This window comes from Schistocerca americana, chromosome 9, assembly GCF_021461395.2.
Source record: "Schistocerca americana isolate TAMUIC-IGC-003095 chromosome 9, iqSchAmer2.1, whole genome shotgun sequence".
Taxonomy (NCBI): Eukaryota; Metazoa; Arthropoda; class Insecta; order Orthoptera; family Acrididae; genus Schistocerca; species Schistocerca americana.
In genome coordinates, this window is record NC_060127.1 from 158,667,286 (window position 1) to 158,683,765 (window position 16,480).

The 16,480-nt window shown below is 40.3% G+C and overlaps 1 protein-coding gene across 1 annotated transcript in view; it reads right to left on the minus strand.

The window, feature by feature from the left end:
- Nucleotides 1-2,493: 2,493 nt before the first annotated feature.
- LOC124551304 overlaps nt 2,494-16,480 on the minus strand; it is a 127,946-nt gene continuing 113,959 nt past the window's right edge. Inside the window, exon 12 of the mRNA XM_047126315.1 lies at nt 2,494-4,598. Within this exon, the coding sequence (XP_046982271.1) occupies nt 2,651-4,598 (1,948 nt within the window). The 3' untranslated portion in view covers nt 2,494-2,650. The remainder of the gene's footprint in view (nt 4,599-16,480) is intronic.

Here is a 16,480-nt window from a genome sequence, read left to right on the forward strand (position 1 = left end):
CAAGGACTGGAAAGGAGGACTCAATAGGCAACTGCTGAAAGAGCAACTATTGGTGCTGAGATTATGGAGGCTCTAGCAGGAGAACACGGTGAATTTCAGGGTTTGCAAACTGGATGTTATGCTATACGTGAAGAAAGATAAATCTGTAATCAACCTAATGGTTAGTTTGAACAAAACAGTGCTTTAATAGAGTTGGTGCCATTGGCAGTGGTGTAACCTTGCCTTCCTCTAATCTTTCAACTAACTTACCTAGCCAGTTATGAAAGGATCCAAGTTAAATGCAAACACCAAACCTTAGTGAAAAAAAAAGGTAAATATGAAATGAGAAAGTTTAAGAAAATACTAATGGATGATATAGGGATCCCAGGTACATGTACCAGTGGCGTGAAATAGTATACACATTAGCTTCAGAATACTTATTCTGAACAACAAACAATCTGTGAGTTAAAAAGCTAAAATATGGGCATGGGCATGGAATGAAAACAATTGGGGACAAGAAGGATCAGGGACAAGAGTGGTGGAAGAACAAGTTTTGCCAACGAAGTGGTTTATTCATCTAGAAAGTACTGAGGAGCAGAAATAATGAGACTATTGGGACAACATAGCAGACAAACTGCTATATTGTGAACAGAATAAAGCATGGTAGATGAAGCAAGGAGGGCATAAGAATCAGGAGACCACATGCAGAGACAGAATTACTTACAAAAACCCCAAGCCCCCGTTTAAGAAAGAAATTGACGAGAATGTAAGTGCGTTGGACAAAAATATGGAACAGCATGAGAAAAGCGTACTTGAAGATAAATGCAGATGCTAGCCCAGTCTACAGGCTGCCCTGTTGTATTTGAATACAATGGCACCTGTGCAATATCCTCAATATGTAGGAAGTGTCAGTCATGGCCAGAACACTATTTTGTATAGTTGTGTGTGTATTATGTCAGAGCTACACAAATTTGAACACATGCAAATTTTTGGTGATCAAATGGGTGTTTTTCTGTAACCAAGGTAACCAAAGCATTCGGTGTTACGAGAAGCACTGTACCGGAGATTTGTACCGCACACAGGGAAAATGGAAAAAGAGGAAGTGGTTGCAAAAGCCACTGTAAAACTGAATGTTGTACTCGCGAATCCTGTCAGCACAAAAACAACGTACAGGGAGCTTCAAAGAGGGAATTGCAGAGTGAGATGGAATTTCAAAACCACTCACCACTGATGCAAATGCCCCTAACAGGAAAACATGGCACCAAAGCCGTAAAACCAGGGTTACAGAGCAACAGAATAAAGTAATTTGGTCAGTAGACTGTTTTATACTGTTTCCAACTTCTGGCCAAGCTTACATCCCAAGAGTAAAATGTGGCAGGGGTTTGGAGATGATATGGGCAGTCTTGTTCTGATTTTTCATCTGCTCCATGGCTGCTGTGCAAGGTCACATTACTGCCAACGACTATGTAACCATTTCGTCTGATCATGTGCATCACATGGTATAATGTTTGTTTCTCAGTGGTGATGCCGTGTTACAAGATGTCAGGGTCCCTGCTCCCACAGCTTCCATTGTCCAAGACTGTTTTGTGAGCGTGAAAATTAATTTTCACATCTCACCTCAACACCGCAGTCACCAGTATTACTGAGCCTTTGTGGTCTGCTTTGGAGAGAAGGGTGCACGATCACCATCCACCTAGATCGTCGCTACCTGAAGTTGCGACTAATTTGCAGAAAGAATGGCATAAGATTTCTTTAAAAACCCACGCACGAGCTGTATTTATTTATTCTGAAATAACTTATTTATTCATTCCGAGATAAGTGGTAGCCATTTTGAAAGCCAGCAGATTTCCTACACCACATTAAGCATTGAAATGTGTTGCATTTTTGGTTTTTCCAATAATTTTCATCCATCCCCTGTATATCTGGAGCACAATACTGAATGAAAGTGAGTTACAGACAGTGGGAATCTGCAGGATAGAAGAGAAGATATCAGCAGCTTTTTTATTTAGCCTCTTGAATTACACAATGCATTTTGTTGTGCACGCTAATGGGTGCCAGAACGCAATCGTATTACTAAAAAATAACTACCCAAATTCTCTAGACCTTTAAACTCACTGAATATTTATGGAAACATAAATTGTACTGTGAGAAGTTTCTGATAAAAACTGCTGAATAGTTGTGGGGAGCACTACAGACGTAATGGCTCCAGATATGCTGTCCACCTCCCCCTTTTGTCCTCTCCCTACATTTCTTTTGACCTTCCCTATTTCCGCTCCTTATCAAGAGCAAAAGAGATAATAACAAAAAATTTAAATGAAAACTATCTGATACTGTTTAAGTTAGTGAAGAAATACTTACAAGTTGATCACATCAGCTCAGCATAAGATAACATATTCATACAACCTGTGTCAGTCAGATTTTTCTCACAAGTGAGTCTGTGCCGTGAAAACTGTGCAGTAGCAGAAAACCAGCAGAAAGGCATATCACTCCCCCCCCCCCCCCCCCCCCTCAAGGACAGATAGGTCACATCAGGCTAGAATCCCACACTGCATATCAGTGCTAATACAGCTCATTCTGGCATTATCATCTGTACCTGTAGGTCTCTCCTCTTTGCTGACCCTGGATTTGCAAACCCCACCTGAGAATGTCACATCTACGTCCTTGTGGAATACTAAGACACTTTCTTGTGTTTACCTCGCTTAGTAAAAACACTTACAGATGCGTTACAAGTATTGCAATAAACACGTTCATGTTGCACGATGCCATTGGAACCCTTCTTTGTAACTGTAAGATCATGGTTATGATGATGATCATAATGATCCACCCGCTTAACGTCTGTCGCAGGTGGGGGCGGAAGCATAAACTGATTATTTTGCCGAATACGTGAGACACTCTTCACAGTTGTCGTTTGGGATCCCGAGGAATTTTCCGGCCAAACACAGTGGACGGTCTTCACAGATGTTGCCTGGGATCGGAAAGAACTTTCCAGCTGATCACGTGGGGCAGTCTCCACAGTTGTCATCTGTGATCCCGAGAAATTTCCCGGTTGAACACATGAAACAGTCTTCACAGTTGTCATCTGGGATCCTGTGAAATTTTCAGTCTTCCCAGTTGCTATTTGCGATCCAGAGGAATTTTCCAGCCGCTCATCAGTAACAGTACTAACAGGTGCAGACTGAAACCCAATCTGATGTTGCGATTGACTGGGTGTGGCATTCCCAAGAACTAGAGTCTGTGGAGTTACTGCTGGTGTGACCATAGGCTGCGATGAATTAGAATTTGGGACACCATTTGAAATCGGTGGTACAAATACAGGAAGTAGAAATGTCTCTTGACTGGGAATATTATGGGAACTCACGGGTTGGACTGCCGTCTGGACTGGTGAGGGGTTACTTACAACTGACAACTGGGAAGGTGTCGGAGCCGGTATTGCGTAGCACATTTGTCCATTTATGATCAGAGGAATGCAGAACATTTCACCTCCAGTTTGCTCGGGCATAAAATTGTTCGCAAACCCTGTGTTGGGGGCAGTTGCTGCTGAGTTTACATTATTTTGCACCACATTAGTAGGCAATTGGACAGGAGAGAGAAGAGTTGTGCCCAAGTTTGCATCATTCTGAGAACTCACTGAGAACATCCCTGGCTGCTTGTAAATATTTTTCTTCACTGTCAGCTGTTTACCTGCAGAACTGGACGCAGGTATGGCAGTATCTTGCAATGCAACAGTGTTATTAGTGCACTGTGGGTTCACTGAATTCATCACTGGTTGTGTGTATACAGCTTTCTCCATTCTAATCTGGTTGCTAGACAAGTTTCCCGCATTAAATGCTTCTTGCTTCTGTCGTTCTCCATTATTCGACGGTGACGGGCAAGGTTGTACTTCACTGTCTTCTTCGTGGAACGACCCGACAACTTCAGTGATGACAGGTGCAAAAGGTGGAGGCGAATCGTGAAGTGCATTTGTTGGAGATTCAGTCTGCGAATCATCAGTTATCGAGTTTCCATTCGCACGTGCCATCGATGATGGGGGAGACAATACATAAGGGCTCGTACGACACAGAATGTGTGGCACTCGCGATGCTGCGCCTCGAGAAAATACCTTTGCCGTAGATGGATTGCGTACTTTCACATTTCGCTTCGACAAATTTGACTCTGTGATTTCTAGAAGATCCTTTGCGCTTTGCAGTATCTGCTGTGACCTGTAATGAGCAATGCAGTGTTTGTTCAAGTCTGTCTTCTGATAGAAAGACCTGGGGCATACTTTACAGGTATACGGTTTGTACCCCGTATGAATCCTCCTGTGTATCTTCAGAGAATAAGCGGAGGTAAACATCTTGAAGCACAGAACACAGCTGTATGGCTTTTCTCCAGAGTGGGTGCGCATATGCCTCTTGAGATTGGAAGCCAAGGTGTCCGTCTTCAAGCACACCCTGCAGATGAACGGCTTTCTCCTTGGCGGGTGAGACCTCACGTGTTTGCTCACTTCTGCAGTGCAGGAGAAGGACATGGAGCAACTGCTGCAGCCATACACATCCTGCACCACACTCTCGATAACAGTCGGCTGGGGAGGAGCTACAGAAACAGTGAGTGGATTGCCACCATCGTCCTGTGCATTATACCTGAAAAGAGAGGACCCATTGTGAAAAATACAAACATTTCAAAGAGTAAGTCTGCAGGCTATCAAAGCTCATGTCAAAATGGTTCAAATGGCTCTGAGCACTATGGGACTTAACTTCCAAGGTCATCAGTCCCCTAGAACTTAGAACTAATTAAACCTAACTAACATAAGGACAGCACACACATGCATGCCCAACGTAGGATTCGAACCTGCGACCGTAGCGGTCGCACAGTTCCATCTGTAGCGCCTAGAACCGCTCTGCCACCCTGGCCGGCAAACCTGATGTCATTGAAAGTATAACTTTCTAGATTTTTTAGGCTGCATCACTCCACTTCAAAGTTCTTCGTCACAATTGACACTTCATCCCCTCTGCTAGGATCTCACTCAGAGACCTTGTGGTGTCCACCGTCAGCTGAACGTTGTGCAAGACCAGTGTCACACTCATTTACAAAAGGGAATTTTCCTGCACTTGTTCTGAAGAAGTGGAGTTATTGAGGGCAATTTTTAGGCTGCTATTGGCAGGCCATCATCATCAGACAAGTATAGCACGAACACTACAATGTGGCAGTATTATGCTGGGACGTGTTTCAGACTACGGTTGGGTAATATACCGGTAGAAGTCAGGCCTGCACTACCACGTTTACAACACTGCCAACCTTAGCAAGTATTTGTGCCACAGTCATTACCAAATGATTTGTGTACTCAGCTTTACTTTGTGCTATGTGGTACTCACTGTTTCCTTTTCTAATTTTGAAACGAGTGTCGAGGTTAATCCTGGTTCATCACAGGGTTTTAATATGATTCCCACGACAGCAGAAGTGATTGGCAATCCCTATGACTGTGCATAAGTCATGCTTTTGCAGATTGGGGTTGAGGAAGGCAGGATTTCATCCCCTGCACCTTTCCTTCCTCTCAGGTGGTCTAAGTTTCCATTTGTCTATGCTCACGGCTGAATGACACATTAAACTGTCCCACATTTTAGCGATGAAAGGCAGAGAAAGGGAAGTGGAGCGTTTACCAAAATATTACCATTGTGCCGCACAAGCTGGCTTCTGGTAGTTATTTGTATTCCCCACACATTTAAAACTGAGACTGAAAACTGCAGTAGCGCAGCAAGAGGACTGCAGCTACAATGTGTATTTCAACAACATACGAATGGTAGCCAAAGCAGGTAACCTCTACAGATAGTGTGTGAGAAGCAGTTGATACTTGGAAAAAAAGAAAGAAAAAAGAAAGAAATGACCCACAGAGATGATGACTATAGGCTTCCAGCTTCATGCTTTCCCACTGTCCAAGAAGCAAGGAATACTAACACGTCCAAGGCAACAATAATATGTTGGTAAACGTTTCTCCTCTCTTTTTCTGCCAGATGACAATGGTCCACCAATATAGCAAGCTGTAAAATTTTACCCAATAACTCTTGCTTTTCAGAAAAGTGCAAGAAAGCTCCCTTTACTAAGTGAACGTGAAGCTGTTCCTATATTATGTTCAGCTTACAGGTGACACCAGAGTAGTCCTGAACGACATCTCAGGAGAGGGGTTGAAACAACTTATGAAGAAGAAATCTGAAGAGGAACTGACATGGCCTAGCAAACTAGAAGATTTTACCTTCATGCTCAAAGACTGTCATAACATAAATGATCACAAATTGCCAAATGCAGACGGAGTTGCCATTCCGTCAGGTTCAGTCTTTTCATATCAATAAACTCTATTCTACATTATTTTATGGATTTATTTCTTCATTATGGGTGGATAGCCTCTATGAATTATTCAATACAATTTTCCACTTCTGGCTTTTACTGCACTATTTTAACATCAGCTTATGCGCCATTGTCAAGCATAAGATTCGATGTCATATTTGGGCATGGAAGTAGCCTGAAAATGCTGAAATATGACATAACATTCAATAGTTTTTAAATATCTTTGGAAAATGATGATTTGGCACAATATCTGCATGTCACTTTATTAATAAAACTACCAATTTCAGTCAACCAACAGACCATTCTCAGGCACATACATGCAATTAAAAAGACCATAACTAGGCAATTATTACAAACAAAAATCAATCAGCATATATCCATAAAACATTTGTCACGTAACCTATACTTATTTACAGGGCACGTGTCTAACGATGATGATTTGTATCTAGATAAATATTATACATTAATTGCATAAAAATTTCAGAATGCAGGGAAGTTCCCAATTTATCCATTAATCAATATATTAAAGGACTAAAGTGGTATACATTACCTGATCAAGAGTATCACGACACTTTAACCTGGAGTGTGTCCACGATTTGCCTTTATGAGGGCTCGAATGCTGCTGGAGGCACTTTCAGTGAGGTGTCTGAATGTCTCCGGAGCAATGTAAGTCCATTCTTCCTCAAGAGCCAAAGCGAGAGAAGATAGTGAGGTCAGATGCCAGGCTCCTGAGCGAAGTCGATATTCTTACTCGTACTGACTGTGCACCACGGATTCAGGTCACAACTCTGTGCCGGACAGTCCATCGCAGGAATGTTACTGTCCACCTCACAGATACTGCTTTATGGTGCGATCATTGTTATGCTAATACAGTCAGTCATTGTTCCCAAACTGCTCCTCGACTGCACGCAGTGAACAATGCTGTAAAATACGTTAATATCCTTCTTCATTTAGCATTTTCTTAACTGTGATAAGGGACAGCAGCCTAAACATGAAAAATAAACCATTACATCACCTCCTCCATACTTTACTGTCGGCATTACGCACGACAGCAGGTAACGTTCTCCAAGCATTCACCAACCCCGGACACTTTTACTCATTTGCCATAAGTACAGTGTGATTCATAACTCCCGAGTCATTTATTTCCAGTCATTCGCTGTCCAGTGGTGTTGCTCTTTAGATAACCTCAAATGTCACTTAGCACTGACTACAAAAATTTGTGGCTTATGAGAAGCTTCTCAAACATTGTATCCATTCTTTGTAACTCCCCATGCACAGTCATTGTGCTAACTGGACTACTGGCAGCACAGGTGATACCTTCTGCTGATTTCATGCAGTGTTTTACAATCACCCTCAACAATGCTCGACAGTCCTCGTCCGCAAGTATATGAAGTCTGCCCGGTTTCGGTTGAGCTGCGGTTGTTCTTTCGTTTCCCACTCTGCGATCACACCGTCGACACACGATTTGGGGAGGTTCACGAGGATTTAAATGCCCCTCATAGATTTGTTACTCAGGCGACATTCGAGGACTAGTCCACATTAAAAATCACTGAGCTCTCCTGATTCATCCATTCTGTACAGTTTCTCTACTGCCAACACAATTTTTATATTGGCAAGCCCCACTCTCATGACACCTAGTGGTCAATTTTGCATTACATAATAGTGTCCAGATACTTTTGATCAGATAATGTGCTGCATTATGCAGGAGTAATCTTTAATGCTGCTACAATTAATCAGAAAAAATATGTTTAATCTCATTAGGCACTAAGAGGTGACTTTGGGCAACAAATTAAAAGCAGTGGATGAACTGTGATGCATACAGTGGCATGTAAGAACATCGGTCACAAGCAGTTACAGAATTGCAAGATACCCTGTAAAAGCCGCTGGGATTCAGTAACCGTGAAGCTGTGGAACTGCCAATACCGTGCTTTCAACCAAAAACACATTTTATTAAAACTTTTATCCATTCTGGATTTGGAACACTGTGACTGTCTTGTTAAAGGTTTCAGGAATTACTGCAGCCAATCGCCATTTTTTCTTCAATTCTTTATCTATTCGTGACCATCTTCGAACTGCCTAGCGATTCGTCGTCAGATGATACAATTTAGTTTGGAGTATTGTGGGGGTCGTGCATCTGTGGCAAATACAGAGATGAAAAAGTGAGCACTGCATGTGCAAAGAATATTATGATTGTAAGATTAATTTGACGGTATTACTGTTTTTATTCTTGCGGCAGGCACTGCTCTGGAAAACATAATGTGTGCTTACCACTATCGTTAAATATCCAGTGAAACAGGCACTTTTCCACTGATGGCGACTCCCACATACTTTACAAAATATAAACGAACCGACGAGTGTGGCCGTTGTTGTCTCCAAAGAGTTTTGTGGAGACAGAGAATTTTCTTTGCTCATTTTTCGTTTTGTGTGGCATTCGTAATAAAATATATATTTACTACATTACCTTCTTTATAAAAAATATTATTACTATGTTTTTACACTGCAAAATTTTCTTATGGTATTTACAAAAATCTACAACAAAGTGTTTAGGACAATATTTCTGGTAGTGAAGTTATGTTTGGCATGTTTCTCATTGCTCAATAAACAAGATTGTATACATATGGGGAGGGAAGGGGGGTCGGGAGGAAGGCAGGTGGAATGGTAGGGAGGAAGGGAGAGAGGGGGGGAGAGGGGGGGAGAGAGGGAGGAGAGAGGGGGGAGAGGGGGGGAGAGGAGAGGGGGGAGAGAGAGAGAGAGAGAGAGAGAGAGAGAGAGAGAGAGAGAGACCGGGGGGGGGGGGGGGGTGTTGTGTGTGTGTGTAAAAAAAGAGGATGGGAGAGGATGGTGTTTAGCTGCGGTATGTGAGAGGTGGAGAATGGGTACGGCAGTGGATGAGTACAGTATTTATTAGTTTTTCAAATTTAAGTACTCTTTAAAATTTTGGAAGAATGGGTTGTTTGCTAAATCAATGTGCTCATTTAAGATGGTGTGGGGTGTTTTACTGTTATGTATGAAAGTTTCTAATTCTTCCATGAGGTCCATTTTTATTCCTTTGTCTACAGTGTGTAGAATGTGGAAGTTGGTTTTTACATCTGTGATTGAATGACTATTTTGGGCTAGATGGGCTGCAAAAGTGGATCTATTTAAATTTTTTAAACGGAGTGCGTCAGTATGCTCTTTGTATCGGATTCAAAATTTCTTCCTGTCTGCCCTATCTACATCTACATGGTTACTCTGCAATTCACACGTAAGTGCCTGGCAGAGGGTTCATCAAACCATTTTCATACTACTTCTTTACCATTACACTCTTGAATGGTGCGTGGGAAAAAGGAACACCTAAATCTTTCCGTTCAAACTCTGATTTCTCTTATTTTATTATAATGTTCATTTCTCTCTATGTAGATGGGTGTCAACAAAATATTTTCGCACTTGGAAGAGAAAGTTAGTGATTGAAACCTCGCAAATAGGTCTCGCTGTGAAGGAAACCACCTTTGTTTCAGTGACTGCCACCCCAACTTGTGTATCATATCAGTGACACTCTCACCCCTATTGCGTGATAACACGAAATGAGCTGTCCTTCTTTGCACTTTTTCGATGTCCTCTGTCAATATACCTGGTAAGGATCCCATACCATGCAGAAATATCCCAGCAGAAGACGGACAAGTGTAATGTAGGCTGTCTCTTTAGTGGATTTGTCGCATCTTCTAAGTGTTTTGCCAACAAAGCGCAGTCTTTGTTTCGCCTTCCCCACAATATTATCTATGTGGTCTTTCCAATTTAAGTTGCTCATAACTGTAATTCCTAGGTATTTAGCCAAATTGACAGCCCTTAGATTTGTGCGATTTATCATTTACCCAAAATTTATCAGATTTCTTTTAGTACCCATGTGGATGACCTCACACTTTTCTTTGTTTAGTGCCAATTGCCACTTTTCACACCATACAGAAATTCTCTCTAGATCATTTTGTTATTGGAATTGATCATCTGATGATTTTACTAGACGGTAAATTAAAGCATCATCTGCAAACAATCTAAGGGGGCTGCTCAGATTATCACCTAGATCATTTATGTAAATCAGGAACAGCAGAGGGCCTTTGGAACGCCAGATGTCACTTCTGTTCTGCTCAATGATTTACCGTCTATCACTACGAACTGTGACCTCTCTCAGAGGAAATCACAAATCCAGTCAGACAACTGAGATGATACTCCATATTCACGCACTTTGATTAATAGTCGCTTGTGAGAAACGCTATCAAAAGCCTTCTGGAAATCTACGAATATGGAATCGATCTGAGGTCCCTTATCGACAGCACTCATTACTTCATGGGAATATAGAGCTAGCTGTGTTGCACAAGAAGGATATTTCCTGAATCCGTGTTGGTTATGTATCAATAAGTCATTTTCTTCAAGGTGACTCATAATGTTTGAGTACAGTATATGCTCCAAAATCCTGCTGCAAATTGAGGTCAGTGATTTGGGTCTGTAATTCAATGGGTTACTCCTATTTGCTTTCTTAAATATTGGTGTAACCTGTGCTACTTTCCAGTCTTTAGGAACAGACCTTTCGTCAAGTGAGTGGTTGTATATGATTGCTAAGAAAGACGCTATTGTGTCTGCATATTCTGAAAGGAACCTCATTGGTATGCCATCTGGAACGGAAGACTTGCCTTTCTTAAGTGATTTGAGTTGTTAAGCAACATTAAGATATCTACTTTTGTCACTCATGCTAACAGCTGTTCTGGTTTTGAATTCTGGAATATTTACTTCTTCCTTCGTGAAGGAATTACGGGAAACTGTATTTAGTGACTCTGCTTTAGTGGCACTATCATCGGTAACATTTCCATCGCTATCGTGCAGTAATGGTATTGACTGTTTTTTTGCCACTTGTGTACTTTACATATGACCAGAATCTCTTTGGGTTTTGTACAATATTTTGAGACAATGTTTCATTGTGGAAACTATTAAAAGCATCTCTCATTGATGTCTGCACTAAATTTTGAACTTCTGTGAAACTTAGCCAATCTTGGGGATTTTGCATTATTCTGAATTTGGTAAGCTTTTTTCATTGCTTCTGCAACAGTGTTCTGATGTGTTTTGTGTACCATGGTGGATCAGTCCCATTTCTTATTAACTTAGGTGGTATGAAACTATCTATTGCTGTTGATACTGTATCTCTGAATTTGAGCCATATATGGTCTACACTTACACAATCAGCTTGGAAGGAGTGGAGATTCTCTCTTAGGAAGGCATCAAATGAATTTTTATCTGCTGTTTTAAATAGATATATTTTGCATTTATTTTTAGTGGTTTTGGTTGATATGGTTTTAAGCCTCGCTACAAGAAGTGGAGTTATTGAGGGCAATTTTTAGGCTGCTATTGGCAGGCCATCATCATCAGACAAGTATAGCACGAACACTACAATGTGGCAGTATTATGCTGGGACGTGTTTCAGACTACGGTTGGGTAATATACCGGTAGAAGTCAGGCCTGCACTACCACGTTTACAACACTGCCAACCTTAGCAAGTATTTGTGCCACAGTCATTACCAAATGATTTGTGTACTCAGCTTTACTTTGTGCTATGTGGTACTCACTGTTTCCTTTTCTAATTTTGAAACGAGTGTCGAGGTTAATCCTGGTTCATCACAGGGTTTTAATATGATTCCCACGACAGCAGAAGTGATTGGCAATCCCTATGACTGTGCATAAGTCATGCTTTTGCAGATTGGGGTTGAGGAAGGCAGGATTTCATCCCCTGCACCTTTCCTTCCTCTCAGGTGGTCTAAGTTTCCATTTGTCTATGCTCACGGCTGAATGACACATTAAACTGTCCCACATTTTAGCGATGAAAGGCAGAGAAAGGGAAGTGGAGCGTTTACCAAAATATTACCATTGTGCCGCACAAGCTGGCTTCTGGTAGTTATTTGTATTCCCCACACATTTAAAACTGAGACTGAAAACTGCAGTAGCGCAGCAAGAGGACTGCAGCTACAATGTGTATTTCAACAACATACGAATGGTAGCCAAAGCAGGTAACCTCTACAGATAGTGTGTGAGAAGCAGTTGATACTTGGAAAAAAAGAAAGAAAAAAGAAAGAAATGACCCACAGAGATGATGACTATAGGCTTCCAGCTTCATGCTTTCCCACTGTCCAAGAAGCAAGGAATACTAACACCTCCAAGGCAACAATAATATGTTGGTAAACGTTTCTCCTCTCTTTTTCTGCCAGATGACAATGGTCCACCAATATAGCAAGCTGTAAAATTTTACCCAATAACTCTTGCTTTTCAGAAAAGTGCAAGAAAGCTCCCTTCTTCTCTCTCCTGTCCAGTTGCCTTGTGTTCACTAATCCCAGTATCCGACATGATGCTCTCTATTAGATCAGGATTATTTGTGGCTAAGAGGTCAAGTGTGTTTTTGCAACCATTTACAGTTCGTGTGGGCTCATGAACTAATTGTTCGAAGTAATTCTCAGAGAAAGCATTTAGTACAATTTCGGAAGATGTTTTCTGTCTTCCACTGGCTTTGAACAACATGTATTTTCGCCTACAAATCAAGAGTAGATTGAAGTCTCCACCAATTATAACTTTATGAATGGGGTACTTATTTGTAATGAGATTCAAGTTTTCTTTGAACCGTTCAGCTATTGTATCATCTGAGTCAGGGGGATCAGTAGAAGGAGCCAATTATTACTTTGGTACAGCTGTTGAGTATAGCCTCTACCCATAGTAATGTGCAGGAACTATCTATTTCAACTTCACTACAAGATAAACTACTACCAACAGACACAAACACACCACCACCTACTTTATTTAATCTATCCTTTCCGAACACAGTTTACGCCTCTGTAAAAATTTCGGCAGAATTTATCTCCAGCTTTAGCCAGCTTTCTGTTCCTATAACGATTTCAGCTTCAGTGCTTTCTATCAGCACTTGAAGCTCTGGTACTTTTCCAACACAGCTACGATAATTTACAACTACAATACCGACTATTGCTTGGTCGATTCTCATCGTTTCTTTGCCCAGTACCCTTTGAGACTGGAGCCCTTTTTGATTTTTCCCGAGACTGTCTAACCTAAAAAACTGCCCAGTCCATGCCACACTGTCCCTGCTACCCGTGTAGCTGCCTCCTGTGTGTAGTGGACACCTGACCTATTTAGCCGAACCTGAAACCCCACCACCCTATGGCACAAGTCGAGGAATCTGCAGCCTACATGATCGAAGAACCGTCTGTAGCAGCAAGAATAGCTATTACAAGTTAATTTGCATATACCTGATTTGTGATATAGTGGGCTGGTTGTTTTAATGTTGTAAATTATTTTGTTTTGTATTTTGTTGTTTGTGTGGAAACTGATTTTGACTTTGTGTGGTTAAATAGTTTTGCAAATTGATATGATTCATTACCAAGGAAAGGCATACAGATATATTTAGTTTCTTCTGGTACTGAGGAAACGTTTGTTGATGGTTTTTGCTTAGTTTTCATTTTTGCATCTAGTCTGTCAACTATGGTTAGGCCATAAGCATTATTGTGGGCTATTGTTTTTAAAATGTTTAGTTCCTTGGTTTTTACAGCAGGTTCAGCATGAATTTTGTTTGCACGGTTGAGTGCTGATCTGAAAAATGCTAGTCTATGCTGATTTGGGTGGCATGGTGTATTATTTCTAACAACATCTGTTGTGGTGGGTTTCCTGTAAATTTTGAATTTGTATTTGGTGTTGTGACATGTTATGTTTAAGCCAAGAAAATTAATTCCCTGTTGTGTTTGGTGTTCAACAGTAAACTGTATTTTGGGATGTATATTATTTAGTTTAGTGGCTAAGTTTTCTATATCAGTTGTTCCACGGTATATTATCAATGTGTCATCAACATAGCATTTGTAATAAATGACTCTGTCTTTTTCCATTGGATTATCTTTAAAGAATTTGTTTTCCAGGTCCTTAATATAGATGTCAGCTAGTAGGCCAGCTAAACTATTGCCCATTGCTAAACCGTCTTTCTGAATATAGATTTTGTTATTAAAGGAAGAGTAATTGTGAGATAACACTAATTCAAGTAAATCCATCAGTTCATAGATTTCTACATTACTTAGCTTATTATAATGCAATAAGTTGTCTTTGATTGTTTGGAGTGTTTCTGTTACAGCATAGCAAGTAGAAGTCTACTCGCTATGGTTACAGGTATGTTGGTGTACAGGTTTATTATGTAGAATGATGTAAATTTTGCTGTTGTGGGAATAGTGATATCTTTTACGCAGTCACTTAGTTCATAGCTGTTCAATATGAAGTAGTTGTTTGTAATGTGTAGGATTTACTGAGAATTTCATGAAGTTTTTTGTTTATTTTGTATCCAGAACTGTTATAGAGTTGTTTATTGTGTGTAGTGGGTGGGCTTGTTTATGAACCTTGGGTTGTGATCTGGGCTTTCGAGCTGTTGGGTTCATTATTACGCAGTGTTTGGCTTCAGTAGTTGTTAGGAGGAGGTTGCAGATCTTTAATAAGTTTTTTATTTTATTTTGGTATTTTGGGGTAGGATCAGATTCTAGTTCAGTTATGTTGTTATTTTTAAAAAATTCTAATGTTTTGTTAATGTACTCTGATTCATACATTAATACAGCTGTATTGCTTTTTTCAGCTTTAACCACAAAAGCATTATTATCAACTAGTTTTTCATTAATTTGTTTTAATGTTGTAACCTCATTACGAGTAATATTGTGGAGTTTTTTTGTTTTCATGATTTTCTTTATTATTTTGGTCATTTTCATTTAGTTTTGCTGATAGGCAGGCTACCTTAATGTCAGTTATTAGGTCTTTGACAGTGTTTTCATCAAGTTTGGTGGAAATATCGTGTTTTTGTCCTTTATTTAGCAAATTTAGTTGTGTGTTGTTGAAATGAAAGTTTGATGTGTTTACCACTCTCTCAGAAAAATTATGTTTTCCATCAGGTAAGTTGGAGTAAGAGTTGGTGGATTTTTTGGCAATGAGCTTTGAGAGCTTTTCCTTTTGCTTAGATGAACTTTTCAACATTTCTTTATCAACAGATTGTTGAACTAACTCTATGAATGTTACCATTTGGGACAGCATAAGGTGATTGCTTAACTCTAAGTGCAGCCTGTAGATGTCTTTGTTGAGTAAGTCTTTTAGTTTATAATGAGACCTAATTACATTTTTGATCTATGTGCCTTCACATCTGCTTTTAGCTGCCTGAGCTGATTTACTCTGGTCATTGATTACAACTTTGACAAAATTAGGTGTAATGTTTTGTAATATGCACTGCTTATTGAATTGAATAGCAAGAATAGTTTTCAATAACTTCAGTTTACATTTTCTGTATGTGTTCGTTGTTCCTTTTACCAGGATAGGTAGCAAAATACAACTATTATCCATTCTGGATTTGGAACACTGTGACTGTTCTGTTAGAGGTTTCAGGAATTACTGCAACCAATCGCCATTTCTTCTTCAATTTTTTATTTTTTCATGACCGGTTTTGAATCGCCTGGGGATTCATCATCAGATGATAAAATTTAGTTTGGAGTATTGTGGGGGTCGTGCATCTGTGCCGAATACAGAGACAAAAAAGTGAGCACTGTATGTGGAAAGAATATTACGATTGTAAGATTAATTTGATGGAATTAGTCACTGTTTTTTATTCTTGTGGGAGGTACTGCTGTGGAAAACACAATTGGTGCTTACCACTATAGTTAAATATCAAGTGAAACAGGCACTTTTCCACTGATGGCGACACACACATATTTTACAAAATATAAACAAACCAAAGAGTGTGGCCGTTGTCTCCAAAGAGTTTTGTGGAGGCAGAGAATTTTCTTTGCTCAAATTTTCGTTTTGTGTGGCATTCATAATAAAATATTTATTTATTACATTACTTTCTTTATAAAAATTATTATGTTTTTACCCTGCAAAAGCTTCTTATGCTATTTACAAAACCTACAACAAAGTGTTTAGCACAATACTTGTGGTAGGGAAGTTATGTTTGGCATGTTTCTCACTGCTCAATAAACAGGATAGTATACACATGGGAAGGGAGGAAGGCGGGATGGAGGGATGGGAGGGGAGGAGGGGAAAGGGTGGGGGGAGAGAAGGGGGGGGGAGAGAGAGAGAGAGAGAGAGAGAGAGAGGGGTAGAGGTAGGGTGTGTGTGTGTGTGTGTGTGTGTGTGTGTGTGTGTGTGT